Source organism: Vombatus ursinus, unplaced genomic scaffold (assembly GCF_900497805.2).
Source record: "Vombatus ursinus unplaced genomic scaffold, bare-nosed wombat genome assembly UNPS02014812.1, whole genome shotgun sequence".
NCBI classification, from domain to species: domain Eukaryota; kingdom Metazoa; phylum Chordata; class Mammalia; order Diprotodontia; family Vombatidae; genus Vombatus; species Vombatus ursinus.
In genome coordinates, this window is record NW_020954590.1 from 52,234,288 (window position 1) to 52,251,247 (window position 16,960).

Sequence of the window (16,960 nt, forward strand, 5' to 3'; positions counted from 1 at the left end):
GGATAAAGGTGATCATAAAAGAACAAAACAAATAACTTTATTAAATGAAATAAAAAGCTTTTGCAAAAACAAAGATAAAAGAAACAGTAGGGGAAGAAGTCTTTGTATCAACTATATCATTAAATTTTATATCTAAGATATATAAAGAATTGATAGAAAGAAGGAAGGAAGGAAAAGGAAAGAAGGAAGGAAGGGAAAGAGAAGGGAAGAGAGGAAGGAAGGGAAGGGAGGGAGGGACAAAGGGAAGGGAAGAAAAGGGGAAGGAAAAAGAAAAGCAAAAGGGAAAGGAAAGAAAAGGAAAGGAAAGGAAGATCAAGAGTCATTCCCCAAATGAGCAGTTTTCAAAGAAGGAAATACAGACTGTTAGCAACTGTATGAGGAAAAAATGCTCCAAATCACTAATAAGAGAAATTACAATTTCTAAGGTACCAGTTCTCAAAGTGTGATCCAGACTACTGGTCCTTGAATTCTTTTCAGTGGTCAAAACTATTTTCATAATAATACTGAGATATTATTTGCCTACTAAAATATTCCTCCTTTTTCCAACTACATATCTGTGTTAAGAATGGATTTTCTTCACAGATTTCAGCATCATATCACAAAAGATTGAATGCAGAAGTTAATATGAGAATCCAGCTATCTTCTATTAAGCCAGACATTGAAGACATTTGCAAAAATGGACAGCTAGGGGGCACAACAGATAGCACACTGGATCTGGAGTAAGGATGACCTGAGTTCAAATCCAACCTCTGACACTTACTAGATGTGTGACCCTAAGTAAATTACTTAACCTCTCTGTGCCTGAGTTTCCTCATCTGTAAAATGGAGATAATAATAGCACCTACCTCCCAGGGTTGTTGAGGATCAAATGAAATAATATTTGTAGCATTTTGCAAACTTTAAAGTGCTATATAAATGCTAGCTATTATTAATACATAAAATAGTGCTACTCTTCTCACTGAATTTTTTTGTTTTGGAAAATGAAGTTATTTTTCATAAAAATGTGTTGTTTATGTTAACATGTAGCAAGTTTTTTGTTGCTACTTTAAATGAGTTAATTTTTAGCATTTATGTAAAGACAATTTTTAGCATTTATCTTTACAAAATTTTGAGTTCCAAATTTTCCTCCCCTCCTACCTTCCTCTCCCTTCATGAGTTAATATTTTTAAATTTTCTCCGCTCTAATTTCTAATATTTTTGTTGTTGTTCAGTCATTTCAGCTGTGTCTGACTCTCTGTGACCCCATTTGGGATTTTCTTGGCAAAGATACTGGAGTAGTTTGCCATTTCCTTCTTCAGTTCATTTTACAGATGAAGAAACTAAGACAAACAGGGTTAAGTGATTTGCCCAGGGTCACACAGCTAGTAAGTGTCTGAGACCAGATCTGAACTCAGGAAGATGAGTCTTCCTGACTCCAGGCCAGCCCTCTATGCACTATGACACCACCTAGCTGCCCCAATAGCTGAAGTTTATATAGCATGTTACAGCTTTCAATGAGCTTTATCTACACTGTCTTATGATTCAGCCTCATAACCAACATGAGGAAGGTAAAGCAAGTATTTATTATTATTATTCCCATTTTTCAGGAGTTCAGAGAAAGTTGGCCTGAAGGTAAAAATCTGGTGGATGGGTTGATCTTAAAGACATTTGGTACTTTGTACAGCAGGATAGTAATAGGGCCACGATGTGTGATTTAATCAGTGTAGAGAAGCTCTCGGTGAGGAAATGCCTACCAATGCTAATCAGCACCCACCGTGTAACCTGTATTTTTAGACAGCTGAGGTCACTTAACCATGGTCATATTACCAATACAGGCCACAGGTGAGATTTGAACCCAAATCTTCTCAACTTCAAGGTATTTACTACATTATGCAAAAAACCCAAAACAATTTAAAAAAAAAAAACCATTCGATCACACTCTACCAATTGTTTTCAAGCCTGAAATGAAGCAAATATTTAAGAAAGTTCTCATCCACCAGGAACAAGACATAGATAAACTCATCTCACATCTTCCGTTTCAATCCCCTTCAAATATATGTTTGTCCCTAGGAAGGCATAACACTCATCCACAGTGAGAATATCAGTGCCAGTTCCTGCCTCCAATAAGATCTCTGCTAAATGATTCAGATTGGGCCTAGTGCCCAAGGTTAAATATCTAGGAGATTCTGGCCCCTGCAAACATCTCTGGCCTCCAGGCTCCTAAGGCAGGTTGTGATGGCTAGCCATAAGATGACCCTAAGACAGATTCAGAAGGATTAAGGGCCCTTAGCAGATTTTATAGCTTTGTTGATTACCTCAAACCCTAATTGTTCCTTATAGGGCACTGTTTGGAAATTACTACCATTCCAGATTTATGTGCACGTAAACACATTTTTATTACTACAAATCCTTGCATTGTGGCCTCGTCTGAATTTTTGCAGGTGTGTTTTTTTAATAGCAGAGAGCCCGAGGTAACCAAGTTAAACCAAGTGTTAACCCAGGCAGCTAGCATAAGTTGGTTGGCATGAATAATAAAACTGTTGTAATTGAAATGAGAACTAATTAAATTAAATCACTTGTTTTTCAAATAGAGCATGCATTATTGAGTGAACATCTGCTCCTTGAAAACACTCCGAAATTTATCCTTTCTTTTCTTGCCAGGCTCAGTGGTCTGAATTTTTAAGAAATTCCCCATGTTCTACTGACACCTAGTGGATTTTGGCAGTTATTTTTAAACAGGAAAAAAAGCAAGACTACAACCAGGGTCAATCTGGACAGAGGAAAAAGTGCCAGATGTTGACTTCCTCTCCCTTTTAACAATATCTCCCAACAACATCCATCACTGGCACATTTTGTCCCTCACTTAATCTCATTTCTTTTCTATGTTCTTCCTTCCTTTTCTTCTTGGTTTCTCCATCCTTTGAATCAAGTTTCCTTGATAAACCAAAGCCTACTTAAACTGGAAAATAGCTGTAACATTGCTATGGAGTAGAATTCAGGGTAAGATGACTCTTGTCCTGTAATTCATCCAAGGTGGGGTGTGGTGGTGGAGATGCCAATTAAGCGCCCAGATATTAAGCTTCATATAAAAGGCAGTTCCATCTACCCTGTCATTTCCTTCAAGGGATGACCTTGGGCTGAGACGGATTTACATTTTGGGGAAGAATTCCTCAGCTGGTTCTACCTACCTCTCCTAACACCTCTTACAACTGCACCCCACCAGGGAAAACAGCGAAGCTTCCTTTGCCCTCATTCCTTCCAAACTCCATCCACAAGAACTGATGTCTGTATAAAGCCTTAAAGCTTGCCAAGGATAATAAATGTATGTCACCTTAGCCTAGCAATCCTAGAGAAGAATGAATGAGAACACGATATCAGGAAATCTAAGTTCACTACCTACCTAAAAGGATTAAGTGAAACAGAAGAGTTAAGAAAGGAAAGCAGATCTCTTCTTGATTAATATGAAGAAAGGGGAATACTGGCACATAAGAGTTATTTTAGTATATATCCAGGAGCCCTGCTATGATACTACCAAAGATGGAATAAGGAAATGAATATCTATGTGTTCCTTAGGACATGTTCCTTAATCCTAATTCTGAAAAGATTGAAGTTTCCTGCAAAAAAAAATTTTTTAAATAAAAATAAAAGTTTCCCTCATCTAATGAAAAGGTAGGATAAGGCCTACCAGTCATTCGGAATATGGACTCTAATTATGAGTCAAAACAGTCTCATAAATAAAATGAGATTGCATCTAATTCACTAATACTGTCATTGTAGTGCTAGCCTTCTTTGGATTCCTCTACCGCAATTCAACAAGTACTATATGCAATGGTATAATGGAAAGAGTAGTATTCTTGAAGTCAAGAAGCTCTGGATTCAGATCCTGCCTCCAATACTTACTTGCCGAGGGACCATGGACAAGTTTTTTAACCATTTTCATATTCCATTTCCTCATCTGAAAAATGGAATAATAATAGCACCTACCTATTGAGATAATGGATGTAAAACTTTGCAAAACTTTTAAGTTCTATATAAATGCAAGCTATCATTGATTGCTATGTATACAGTGCTAAGTTCTAGGGATTTGTTGTAGTTCACTTGTTTCAACCATCTGTGACGTTTTGTGACCTCATTTGGGGTTTTCTTGGCAAAGATAATGGAGTGGTTTGCCATTTCCTTCTCCGGCTCATTTTATGATGAAGAAACTAAAGTAAATGGGCTTAACACAACAAAACAGGAAAACGATAAATGTTGGAGAAGATGTGGGAAAATTGGAACACTAATGCATTGTTGGTGGAGTTGTGAAATGATCCAACCATTTTGGAGAGCAATTTGGAACTATGCCCAAAGGGCTATAAAAATGTGCATACCCTTTGACCCAGCAATAGCACTTCTAGGGCTATATCCCAAAGAGATCACACAAACAGGAAAAGGACCCACATGTACAAAAATATTCATAGCAGCTCTTTTTGTGGTGGCAAAGAATTGGAAATTGAGAGGATGCCCATCAATTGGGGAATGATTGAACAAGTTGTGGAATATGAATGTGATGGAATGCTATTGTGCTATAAGAAATGAAGAACAGGCTGACTTCAGAAAAACCTGGAAAGATTGCATGGACTGATGCTGAGTGAAATGAGAAGAACCAAGAGAATGGTGTACACAATAACAGCCACGTTGTGTGATGACTAATATTAATAAACTTAACCCTTCCTGGCAATACAAGGATCTAAGACATCTCCAGAGGCCTTGTGATGGAAAATGCTATCCACATCCAAAGAAAGAACCATGGAAGTCGAATTGCTATTTTTTTCTCTTCTGTTGAGTTTTGTTTCCTTTTTCTGATGGTTCCTCCTATTGGTTTTAATTTTTACTTACAACATCACTAATGTGAAAATATGTTTAATGTGATTGCAAATGTATAGCCTATATCAGATTGTGCGCCGTCTTGGGGAGGTTGGTGGGGAAGAAGGGGGAGAAAAATTTTAAGCTCAAAAGTATATGGAGGTGATTTTTGATAAATCAAAGTAAATTAATAAAAAAATAAAGTAAATGGGCTTACTTGACTTGCTCAGGGTCACACAGCTAGTGTCTGAGGCCATATTTAAATTCAGGAAGATGAGTCTTCCTGACTCCAAGCCCAGCACTCTATCCACTGTGCCACCTAGTTGCCCCTCTAAGTTTGTATCCCTAGACATAAAATAGTCTCTCTTTGCTAGGACTGTAACCGTAGACATAAAATAGTCTCTCCTTTAAATAAGAGATCAGGGGAAAAGTGAAACAGGGGTGGGAATACTGTATACCATGTCTACCAAGTAAGTACAAGATACTATGAAGCAGGAGAGAATACAGACCAGTAAGTGGATGTAAGTAAGTATAGGGGTAATATCCTACCCTAGTAGGGGTGAGGATACTCTGCATTGCAGGCGAGAGGAGTGAAAACCAAGGCAGAGAGGTCAGTCAGTGAAAAGATACAGAGGTAAGAGAAAGAATGTCAAACTTGGGGAGCAGTGAGTCCGTTTGACAGAACACAGAGTCTGAGAAAGGGAGTAATATGAAAAAAATCTGGAAAAGTAGGTAGGAAGGTTTGTTAAGGGATTTAAATACCAAATGAAGGAGTTTATATTTTAGCAGATAAGTATCTTATCAAATAAAAAGCACTTGATAAACCTTGCAGAACTATGTCAGGTATTATAATTATAATAATTGTTACTGGTATACTAGAAACAATAGGGAGAAGACTGAAGTTTTCATTTGAGCAGGAGAATGACATTGTCAGATTTGTCTTCGGAATATGAAATCGGCACTTGTGTAGAAGATACATAGGAAACTGGGGGCACTAGACCCAGGAAGAACAATTAGGAGGCTACAGCAATAGCCAAAAGTGAAAAGTAAGACAGTGGTCCAATGAGAAGAGGAGAGGTGGGAGGGATATTGGGGCCGCAGAATCAGCAAGGCTTGCTAACTCACTGCTTTGGCAGCTGATAGAAAGTGACAAGGTAAGAATGATTGTGAGCTTACAAACATAAATAAATGGAAGAGGGACGGGTTTATAGAAGGGAAGATAGTTCGTTATTTTAAACATAATCAAAGAATTATGTCCCTATATGTGTGTGCTCTTGACTTCCTGGGAAACATCCTAAAATATTTCTTAAATATTTTTGGTTGATTTTAAAAGTAATTGCTACAATCAAAACAACTCTGAGGTACCACAAAATTGGAACACTAATGCATTGTTGGTGGAATTGTGAAATGATCCAACTATTTTGGAAAGCAATTTGGAACTATGCCCAAGGGGCTATAAAAACGTTCATACCCTTTGAGCCAGCCATAGCACTTCTAGGACTATATCCCAAAGAGATCATACAAATGGGAAAAGGACCCACATGTACAAAAATATTTGTATCAGCTCTTTTTGTGGTAGCAAAGAACTGGAAATTGAGGGGATGCCCATCAATTGAGGAATGACTGAACAAGGTGTGGTATGTGAATGTAATGGAATACTATTGTGCTTTAAGAAAGGATAGCAGGCTGACTTCAGAAAAACTTAGAAAGACTTATATGAACTGATGCTGAGTGAAGTGAGCAGAACCAAGAGAACGTTGTATACAATAACAGCCATGTTGTGTGATGACTAATATTGATAAACTTAACCCTTCCCAGCAATACAAGGACCTAAGACATCTCCAAAGGCCTCATGATGGAAAATGCTATCCATATCCAAAGAAAGAACTATGGAATTTGAATGTAGATCGAAGCATACTATTTGCTATTTTTTTTCCTCTTCTGTTGAGTTTTGTTTCCTCTTTCTGGTGGTTCCTCCTATTGGTTCTAATTCTTACTTACAATATCACTAATGTGAAAATATGTTTAATAGGAATGTACATGTATAGCCTACATCAGATTGTGTGCCGTCTTGGGGAGGGTGGTGGGGAGAAAGGGGGAGAAAATTTTTAAACTCAAAAGCATATGGAAGTGATTGTTGATAAATCAAAATAAATTAATTTTTTAAAAAAGTAATTGCTATTTTTATATGTTATAGAAGTAACTTTATCATTTTTTAGTGGTAAGAACCTTTTGTTTTAAACCAAATTTTGGAAGCAACCGAGTAGTAAAAGTAAAAAAAAATTTTTTACAAAAATGCTTACTTTTTGCCAGTGGAAGAACAAAATAAATAGTTTTTAAAAGAAAGATAAAAAGGCAACTAGCTGGTGCCTAGCTAGTGGAAAGAACGGGGGCCCTATAGTCAGGAGGATCAGAGTTCAAATGTGGCCTCAGACACTTACTAGCTGTGTGACCCTGGACAAGTCACTTTACCCTGAGTGCCTCTTAAAAAAAAAAAAAGATAAACACTTTCCTTGTAACCAAGAAGAAAAGGCTTCACACTCTCAGGAAGAAGTTCATGGGCAGAAGGGAGTAGAATATCAAAAGGGGATTCCATAAGGATCATGACTGTGTGTCTTCCCATGGAAGAGATTCTCCAGAAGACCAGCAGGAAAGGATGCCCCTAATTTGGCAATTTACTCTGGGTCAGTGTGGACCTGAAGGAAAGAACAACCAATCCTATTCTCTCAAGATCCATTGCAGGAGGAGACCGACTATGGAGACTGACTATGGCTGAAAATAAGGAGAATTTAGAAAGTGCCTTCCCTAACTCTCGTAGGGGGGGCCCTGTGAAAATTAATAAGGAGGAGCTGGGCAAAAGGGAAAGTAGAACAAATAAACAAAGTAAGGAGTGAAGGAATGTCAGAGAAAAAAAGGAAATGGGGGAGAAAATGAGGACTTGGGAATCAGTCAAAGAAAATGAGAGTAATGGGAATACAGCTGGGAAAATAGAAAAAAGGCAAGAATTGCCATAGTGTGAAAAGACTGAGGGGCTGTGAGAGAGGACCACAGGCCCCTAATTGTATCTAATGCTCCCTTCCAGTTTCATCCTCCAAACTACAATGCAGCCAAGCAGTTTATAGTGACAAGAACATATATGCCAGGAACTCTTCTTTCCTCCCACAAAAGTACCTTGGCTTCAGCGGCAAAAACATCACATCAGACCACAGATTCAGGGGCCAGAGACTGGACCATCTGGGGCAACCCTGGTGCTACTGCTCCCACTGTTGCCCCAGGTGTTGGGAACTGGAGATGCTGCTCAGGCCAGCCCAGCCCAGCCTTCACCTCAGGCCCAAGTCCCTGCATCTGCCAGCAGCCTTAATTAAAACAGGCACTGGAGGCCGGAGGAAGTCTCCAGTTATCCTTTCCACATAAAGACTTTTCCATCATGGCTTCAATATATCGCAGGTAGGCATAAAATGGGAATTTTGGGGGGAGTTTTGCAGAAACCATAGATGACACACAAAGGCCAGTAGACAACACAGAAAAAGTTTAGAAACTCAGAAATGCATAAAATATATGCATAATATCAACATATTTTATCTTTTAATACCATAATAATTCAGACTTCTTCTCTGGTATGAAAGGAGGGCCAAAAAATTTTACACAGATTTTCCAGATCACAGGGGTGCCATTCCCCTAACCCCCAAGATGTGGAAAAGATAACTGTAGTCTGTTCCAAATCATCAGGTGCTATGTCACAGATACTTCTATTCCTGCCCCCCTAGGCTGAGCAGCAGCTGTAGCACCACTTAACAGAAAAAAACCAACAGAAGCATCCCAGTTTGCTGAGCATGCTTGTCCACCATGACAACTCTTCTCTTTGTAAAAACCTCTTGGACTATTTGGCAGAATTCCAAGTTCAGTGGAACAGGATGAGACACACTGTGTTACAACAAAAAAGCTATAGCAAATTCATACATCTGTGTCCTGTTTGCCTTTGTTAAAAAAAAAAAAAAAGGATAATCGAAACCTGGGAAGACATGTATGAACTGATAAAAATGAAGTGAGTAGAACCAGAAGACTATCGTACACAGTAACAGCAACATAGTAATGATGATCAACTGTGAAAGAGTTAGCTGCTCTGATCAATACAATGATCCATGACAGTTCCAAAGGACTCTTTCAGGAAAATGTTATCCACCTCCACAGAGATAACTGATGAACTCAGTGTGGACTGAAGCGTGTTTTTTTTTTCCTACTTTTTTATTTTTCTTGCTTTTTTTTTTTTTTTTTGCAACATGGCTAATACAGAATCATGTTTTGCTTGACTTTGCATGTATAATGAGTATCAAATTGCTTGCCTTACCAATGGGTGGGGTAGGGACTGGAAAGAGGGAGATAATTTGGAATTCAAAAATTTTAAATCAATGTTAAGGGAAAAAAAAGATAATCATTTACTATCATAAGACCCACACCAAAGGTCAATGTTATGAAACAATAATGAAACTCAAACTTACTTGTGGAAACTCACACCATTATTATCTAGTGGTAAGACTCAAACAGCTATCAAAATAATATAAAACCACAAGTCAGACCATGTCACTCAATAAACTCCAGCACTTCCCTATTACCTACGGGATCAAATATAAACTCCTATATTGGTAGTTAAAGCCCTTCATAACCTGACCCTAACCTAGTTTTCCAGATTTATTTACATATTACTTTCCTTCGCACATTGTCAGTCCAGCCAAATTGGTTTTCTTACTGTTCCTCATATATGGCACTCCATTAACGGTCTCCATGCTTTTGCCCTAACTGCTCCCCAAGCCTGGAATATGCCTTCAGAATCCATAATTTCCCTCAAGGCTCAGCACAAAAGCCACCTTGTACATTTTCCTAACACCCCTAGCTACTAGTGCCTTCCCTTCAAATTATCTTGTATCTCTCACACAAATACCTTTTGTATGTCTTGACTTCCTCATTTAGAATGTAAGTTCCTCGAGCGCAGAAACTGTTTCACTTTTATCTTTGGATCCCTAGCACATAACACAGTGACTGGCACATGGTAGGTGCCTAACAAATATCTATTGATTATACGATTAACGGTTTTTAATGAAGATAGACTTTTGCTTTAAACTAAACAATGGATTATTCTTTACTCTAGGAGGATAAACAGGTCCTTAATTAACTCACGGGCTAACTGTTCTTGCCTATTAGGAATATAGCTATTAATTTGGGATTTTTAGTCAAGACATATGTTAATGGTTCTCTAGTAAGATCCCCTGATGGAAAATTAAGGAAGAGGGTTAGGGAAGCTTCTGTTGGATCAGTCGGCAACCTTCTTTCACTAACTGGAGAAGGGAACATTAGCTAAAATCACAGCTTCAGCTCTATTGGCATTTGTGTTAAGCCAATACTATTTCTCTCACTTCAAAATAATTTTCTATCTCATGAAAGTGGTTGAAAAATGGTATGACAAATGAGACTGAAAGTAACTTTTCAAGTTTTGAGCAATTACAGTAAATTATTTTAAAAGTATTAGATGTAAATTTTAAGTGGCTTGAGAACTCGGGTTCTATAGGACTAATTCTTCCATCTTCATACGGGACAAATTGCCAAACGAGTTTGAACAACACTATAACTTCAGAACACTGTCGACTACATCCACGTAAGGCATAATGGGTCACAGCTTTCCCGCAGGATCACGACTCTACAATGCATAACTATTTCTGCAAGGGATTGAACATCTGTTGGAAAAATCACATTAAAAGTTCTCCAAGGATTTGGCAACCACAGCAGCTGGTAGACAACAATAACAACAAACATGTGGCCGAAGAAACAGCGGTTATCTTTCTTAAAACAGAAGGCTCTGTGATCACCCAGGATTAGTTGCTAATGACCAACAGCCTTGGCAAATAAGCCTTAAAGGAAAATGACTCAGGCAAGAGTCACTTTTATGGAATCAGGACAATATGTGGCCAGAGGCTGACTCATATTTGCAAATCTTACATATTTTCAACATATTAATAATTGGACTATCAAGCTGAGAAAGCCGATTTTAAAAGAAACAGCATCGTTAGAATCCAACCCAGCTCCAGTTCCCTTGATTACAACTTTAAAATCTATTGGGACATGGCCACAAATTTCAGGGGAGAATTAACACTGATTTTTATGAGCTGGAATCAGCTTTCTCTTTCCTCTTTGCTGACTTGAAGTCCCAACAGTTCTTCAAATTTGTGTCATCTGAAAACTGAAACTTAGTGCTTTCTTTATAGTAATTTTTTTCACAGAATTTTATTTTCTAAGGAAGTCTGAATGTTTATTGTGGACATACGAAGCTCCCTGAAAGACCTGCTATAAAGCAAAAATGTAATGCTACAACGGTGTTCTTTTAAAGAGCAAATAACTTCATGGGAAAGGCCTGTACTTAATTTCTATTTGTCAATCTTTACAAAACCCCAAAAAGATCTTAATTTTCAAGTTGAAAAAAAACTATGCCACGAAAATATTCATTTATTATTACTGACCAAATACTATCAGGGTAAATAATTGCTCCCTACTGGTAAAGTTAGGCATTTTGTGAAGTATATTAACTCTTACAATCTACAATAGTATCACTTGGCAGAGGCTTATAAATTAACCAACATCCAATCGTTTGAGCTAAAAAAAAAAAAAAAATCTAAAAGGACCTTAAAAAATCAAGTAATAGGCAATTTTGGGGGGAGGGGGGCTAGCAATGGGGTTAAGTGACTTGCCCAGGGTCACACAGCTAGTAAGTGTTACGTTTCTGAGGGCAGATTTGAGCTCAGGTCCTCCTGAATCCAGGGCTGGTGCTCTATCCACTGCGCCACCTAGCTGCCCCAAGACAATTTTTTAAAAAGCAACAAACTTAGCCTCCCTTTCTTATGATTTTTCTTTATTGATTTTTCAGTGGATTTTTATATTTGCACAGAAATATGAATGTAATAAACACATGAATTCTTCTTGTCCAATCCAACAAGCACTTATTAAGTGTCTACTACATACAAATCACTATATTAGTGCTGAGTGAAGGTAGCAATTTAACAATTCTCCAGTTAATCTGAAGTAATCAAAAAAATAATTTAGACTATCAAACGGATTTGTTGGATTGAATTAACTAAATCAGATTACTATACTGACAAAATTAATAATGGAGAAGCATTAATTTAATTTGCATATAGAAAAGCAACAGGATAAACTAGAAAGACTGCAGACAGAGTCAGGAAGAGACCTTGGTTTGAATCCCATGTCTGAGAATTACTTGCTAAGTGAACCTTGGTTTTCTCTAATCTGTGATTCTCTTCATACCTCTGGATACTCCTCAGTTACTTTACTAGATTTTCATCCAGGTAGCTCCCACTAACCATGAGTGCCCCCCCAAGGTTCTCTTCTCTTTCTATACTATTTTACTTGGTCATCTCAACCACTCCCATGGACTCTCTTCTCTTTCTATACTATTTTACTTGGTCATCTCAACCACTCCCATGGATTTAATTATTATCTCTATGCCAAAAGGATGCTCAGATCTATTTAAGTAGCGCTAACCTCCAGTCTCATATCTCCAAATGACTATTGGACATTTCATACTTAATTTCCCATAGTTATCTTAAATTCAACAAATCCAAAACAACTCATTATCCTCCCTAAAGCCTCCCTTCTTTCTAACTTTTCTATTATTCTTGAGGATACTATCACCCTCCTAGTCACCCAGGCTCCTAACCTAGATGTCATTCTCAACATCTTACTCTCTCTCACCACCAACCTCCTATATCTAATCAAAAATCAAATCGTGTCAATTCTGCCTTCAAAACACCTCTTCTATATGCCTGCTGAGCCATGGCCAATGGTCTTGACTTATGTCTCACCACTGAAAGCTGACGACTCTGGAGGAGACAGTGAGACTGATGACTTTGCACAGCTCTGCCTCACTTAAACCCAATTTACTTGCAAATCAAGACATCACCCTCCTGATGTCATTCATCCTCTTTGAGAGCAAAGGACAAAGAACAATGCTGTATATGCCTACTTCTCTTCTCTGACACTGCCACCACCATGGAACAGGCCCAGGCCCTCATCATCTCACACCTGGACTATTGTAATGGCCTACTGGTTGGTCTCCCTGCCTTTCAGCAAGAGGAAGGGTCTCTCTCCATTTCCAGTCCATCTTCCACCTAGCTGTCAATTTGATCTTCCTTTTTTTTTTTGAGGCAATAAGGGTTAAGTGACTTGCCCAGGGTCACACAGCTAGTGTCAAATGTCTAAGGCTGGATTTGAACTCAGGTCCTCCTGACTCCAAGGCCAGAGTTGATCTTCCTAAAGTGAAGGTCTGCCCATGTCACCTCCCTACTCAGTAAACTCCAATGGCTCCCTCTCACCTCCAAGATCAAATATAAAGTCATGTTTGGCTTTTAAAACCTGGTCCCATCATACCCTTCCAATCTTCTTATGACTTGCTCCTTTCCACATACACATACTCAGTGACACCCATCTTTGGACTGGATTTTTTCACTGGCTGCTTCCATGCCTAGAATTCTCTCACTCCTTATCTCTGCCTCCTAGCTTCTTTGGCTTTCTTTAGGTCTTAGATAAAATCTCACCTTCTGAATAAGAAACCTTTTGCTTTAATGGCTTGTGTCTTTCCTCTGAGATTATATCCAGTTTTTCCTGTCTATACCCTGTTTGCACATAATTGTTTGCATGTTGTCTCCTCCAATTAGACTATGAGCTCCCTAATAACAAAGACTATTTTTTTTGGCCTTTCTTTTAATCCTCAGCACCTAGATCAGTGCCTGGCACTAGTGTGCACTTAATAAATTTTTGTCAACTTGACTTGCAGGTAAAATGGGTATCCCCATTTCAGAGGGTTGTTATGAAAAAAATAAGCCAGAGAATAAAGAGTGCTCTGCAAACCTTAAAGTGATACAAAAATGTCAGTTATTGGGCATTATTATCATAGCTTCACCCTGGTTATATGGTAAATAATAAGAGAATGGGTTTAGGCAGGATGGGGAAAAGTGAAAAAGGACCAAAGTAGATTCTCTAGTTAGTGAAAAATATTATTAGCTCTAAAATATTTTTAACAAATCAGCTTTAAAAACAGGTTATAATCATTGCATCAGTATACTATACATGAATCTAAGTCTTACACTCTATATCACATTCCAGTTATGAGTTAACTTATGTCTCAGAGAAAACCCAAACCATTATATTTTTAAAAATCAAAGACTCAGATGAAAAACCTAAGAAAGCAACATACATTAAAAAATAAGCAGCTTATGAATTATGCTAAGGTAGAATTCACTGTACCTGGAATTGCTGTTGATCTCCACCCAGCCAAGTTTCCAAGAAATGTGAAGCAAAAGTCCACCAATTAATGTCTGCCACCTGAAATAACACAGTTATCAACAGAAAGATCACAGTGGATACGATTATTGTCATTAATGTCTATAGTCCCAGAACATTCATGGCCTAACATCAAATGCAAACACATTGAATTATTTTACAGATATGAATTTCCTTCCTTGAAAGAGGTCAATGCCTCTTTCAAGGGAGAAGATGGCCAGGAAGAGAACAGTTTTCTATGTAATTTATAACTTTTAGGCACAACTTAAGCCTTTTAAAAGAGGCTATTGGTGATGCAGCTGATAGAGCGCTGGGTCAGGAGCTCAAATCTGGCCTCAGACACTTATTAGCTGTGTGAGCCTCACTTAACCTCTGCTTGCCTCAGTTTGCTCAACTATAAAATCAGGACAATAACAACATCTATCTCACACGGTTGTTGTGAGGATTAAATAAGATATTATTTGTTGAAAACAAATTGAAACAACAATAACAAAATGTTATTGAAAACACTTAGCACAGTACCTAGGCACTTAATAAATGCTTATTCCCTTCCCCTCCCTCCATTTCATACCTGGAGACTGGCATCACCACACAGGAAACTTTCACGACCATCATTTCTATCACGCACAGGACTAGAAATCCACTACATTTATGGTAACCATTTTTTGTGCTACTAAATATTTGGTACTTAACAACAAAGTTGCCTAAAACCACATTTCCCAAGTGTGGTTTTTTTCCCCCTAGCAGTTTTCTTCTATAGGAGTAGCTGATATACTCCTTTTTTTTCTGACTGCCATGTGGAATAAAAATATTCACATTTTTGGAGTATGTCTATTTTAGAAGAGCTCAATTTTCTCAAGTTTCAAATCAAGTAACTAAGAAAATCTTCAGTATTCTCTATGCCTGTGGCTTTCTACAAGCTAATTTTCAGAAGTAAAAGTAGCCGTGAAAGACTACAAAAGGACAAAAAAGGACACAAGTCGGCATCTGAGCTTTGCCCTTTCTTTACTCCTCCAAACTGGGCTGGTCCAAATAGTTTGAAGCCAGAGCAGATCAAGTTTAGTAAATCACGTTCTGTGCTCTGAAACATTGAACAGAACATCACAACTTTTGGTCGCTGGGCTAAATTCAATCACAGATCATATTTAATGTGGATGTCTCCTGGTAGAACATAAGGGCCTGCAAGTAGGAACTATTTCATCCACTGAAGTAGTAAATGCTTAATAAATATTTGTTGATTCATCAATTGCTAAAGACATCGCTACAATACTGTACTTAGTGGCTAAGGACCTAAGTAATCAGTTGTTTTGTTTTGTTTCTTATTGCCATATGCTCACAGAGTTGTGGATACCTAAAAACTAAATAACTCCCTCATCATAGGGATGTTCCATTCTACATGAGACTCCAGCCCCATAAGATGGTCCTACATCAATGATTCTTTTGCTTCACCACGGCATGAAGTACCCCTAGATTTCTGAAGAAACAAGCATTGGTAGGTCCTACCCAGCTTAGAAAAGTGTTAAATAGGGGTCCAGCCATGCACTGTTTGTCACCTAAGGTCTAGATGAACTAAATTCTGAGAGGGTCTTCATGAAAATATTGGCTACAATAACTTGTGAAGACCACCAATCAAGGACACAGTGACCTATATTGTTAGAGAGATTACTTACAAGATGGAACCATGGATCTTTTGAAATATTGATATATTCACAGTATTAGACTTCTTTTGAAGGATCATTTTTTTCAATTATCCTTGCCCCTTAGTTCTTTTCAATCAATCAATAAACATTTATTAAGCTCCTATTATGTGCCAGGTACTGTCCCAAGCTCTGGAAATATAAAAAGAGGCAAAAGATAGTCCCTGCCCTCAAGGAGCTTACAATCTAATAGGGGAGGCAACATGCAAACAAATAGCTACAAAGCGAGCTATAATATAGGATAAATTGGAAATAATTAAAAGAGGGAAATCATTGGAATTAAGAGGGATTGGAGAAGACTTCAAGAGGTAGGATTTTAATTTGGATTCATAGGAAGTCAAGAAGTCAACAATCAGAACAAAGGAGGGAACACATTCCAGGCATGGTGTGACCCCAAAATTCCAACTCAATGTGCAACAAAAGGTCACTGAGGCACTCTGAGAATTTTCAATGTATTAGAGAAACTGTTCATGCTTAAGAAAGTGGATCCAAGGGGCAGCTAGGTGGCGCAGTGGATAGAGCACTGGCCCTGAAGTCAGGAAGACCTGAGTTCAAATCCAGCCTCAGACCAAATACTTGACATGTACTAGCTGTGTGACCTTGGGCAAGTCACTTAACCCCAACTGCCTTACCAAAAAAAAAAGTGGATCCAACCTACATGTGCAAAAATATAGCAGCCCTTTTCCGTGGTGGCAAAATATTAGAAATTAAGGAGATACCTATCAATTGGGGAATGGCTGAACAATCTGTGGTATATGAATGTAATGGAATACTATTGTGCAATAAGAAATGATAAAAAGGTTTCGGGGGGCAGAGCCAAGATGGTGGCATAAAAGCAGTGACTTGCTTGAGTTCTCCCCCAAACCCCTCCAAATAAAAAATGGCTCTAAACAAATTCTAAAGCAGCAGAACCCATAAAAAGACAAAGTGAAACAAATTTCCAGCCCAATTCAACCTGGATGGTTGATTGGAAAGGTATATCGCGCCGGGTTGGGAGAGGAGTATAGTTCAGTGTGAGCGTGCAGGCCACAGCGAACCTGGAGCAGGCCTCAGAGGACTGAATCACAGGCAACTGTGGTGGTTTCCAGGCTTCT

At 38.2% G+C, this 16,960-nt stretch overlaps 1 protein-coding gene across 3 annotated transcripts in view; it reads right to left on the reverse strand.

Annotated features, from left to right (window-relative positions):
• LOC114054319 (transmembrane protein 241-like) overlaps window positions 1–16,960 on the reverse strand; it is a 170,157-nt gene that overhangs the window by 136,647 nt on the left and 16,550 nt on the right. For all 3 annotated transcript variants that reach the window (XM_027877535.1, XM_027877534.1, XM_027877533.1), the window contains one exon: window positions 14,134–14,211. In XM_027877535.1, coding sequence (XP_027733336.1) covers window positions 14,134–14,211 — 78 coding nt within the window. The remainder of the gene's footprint in view (window positions 1–14,133; window positions 14,212–16,960) is intronic.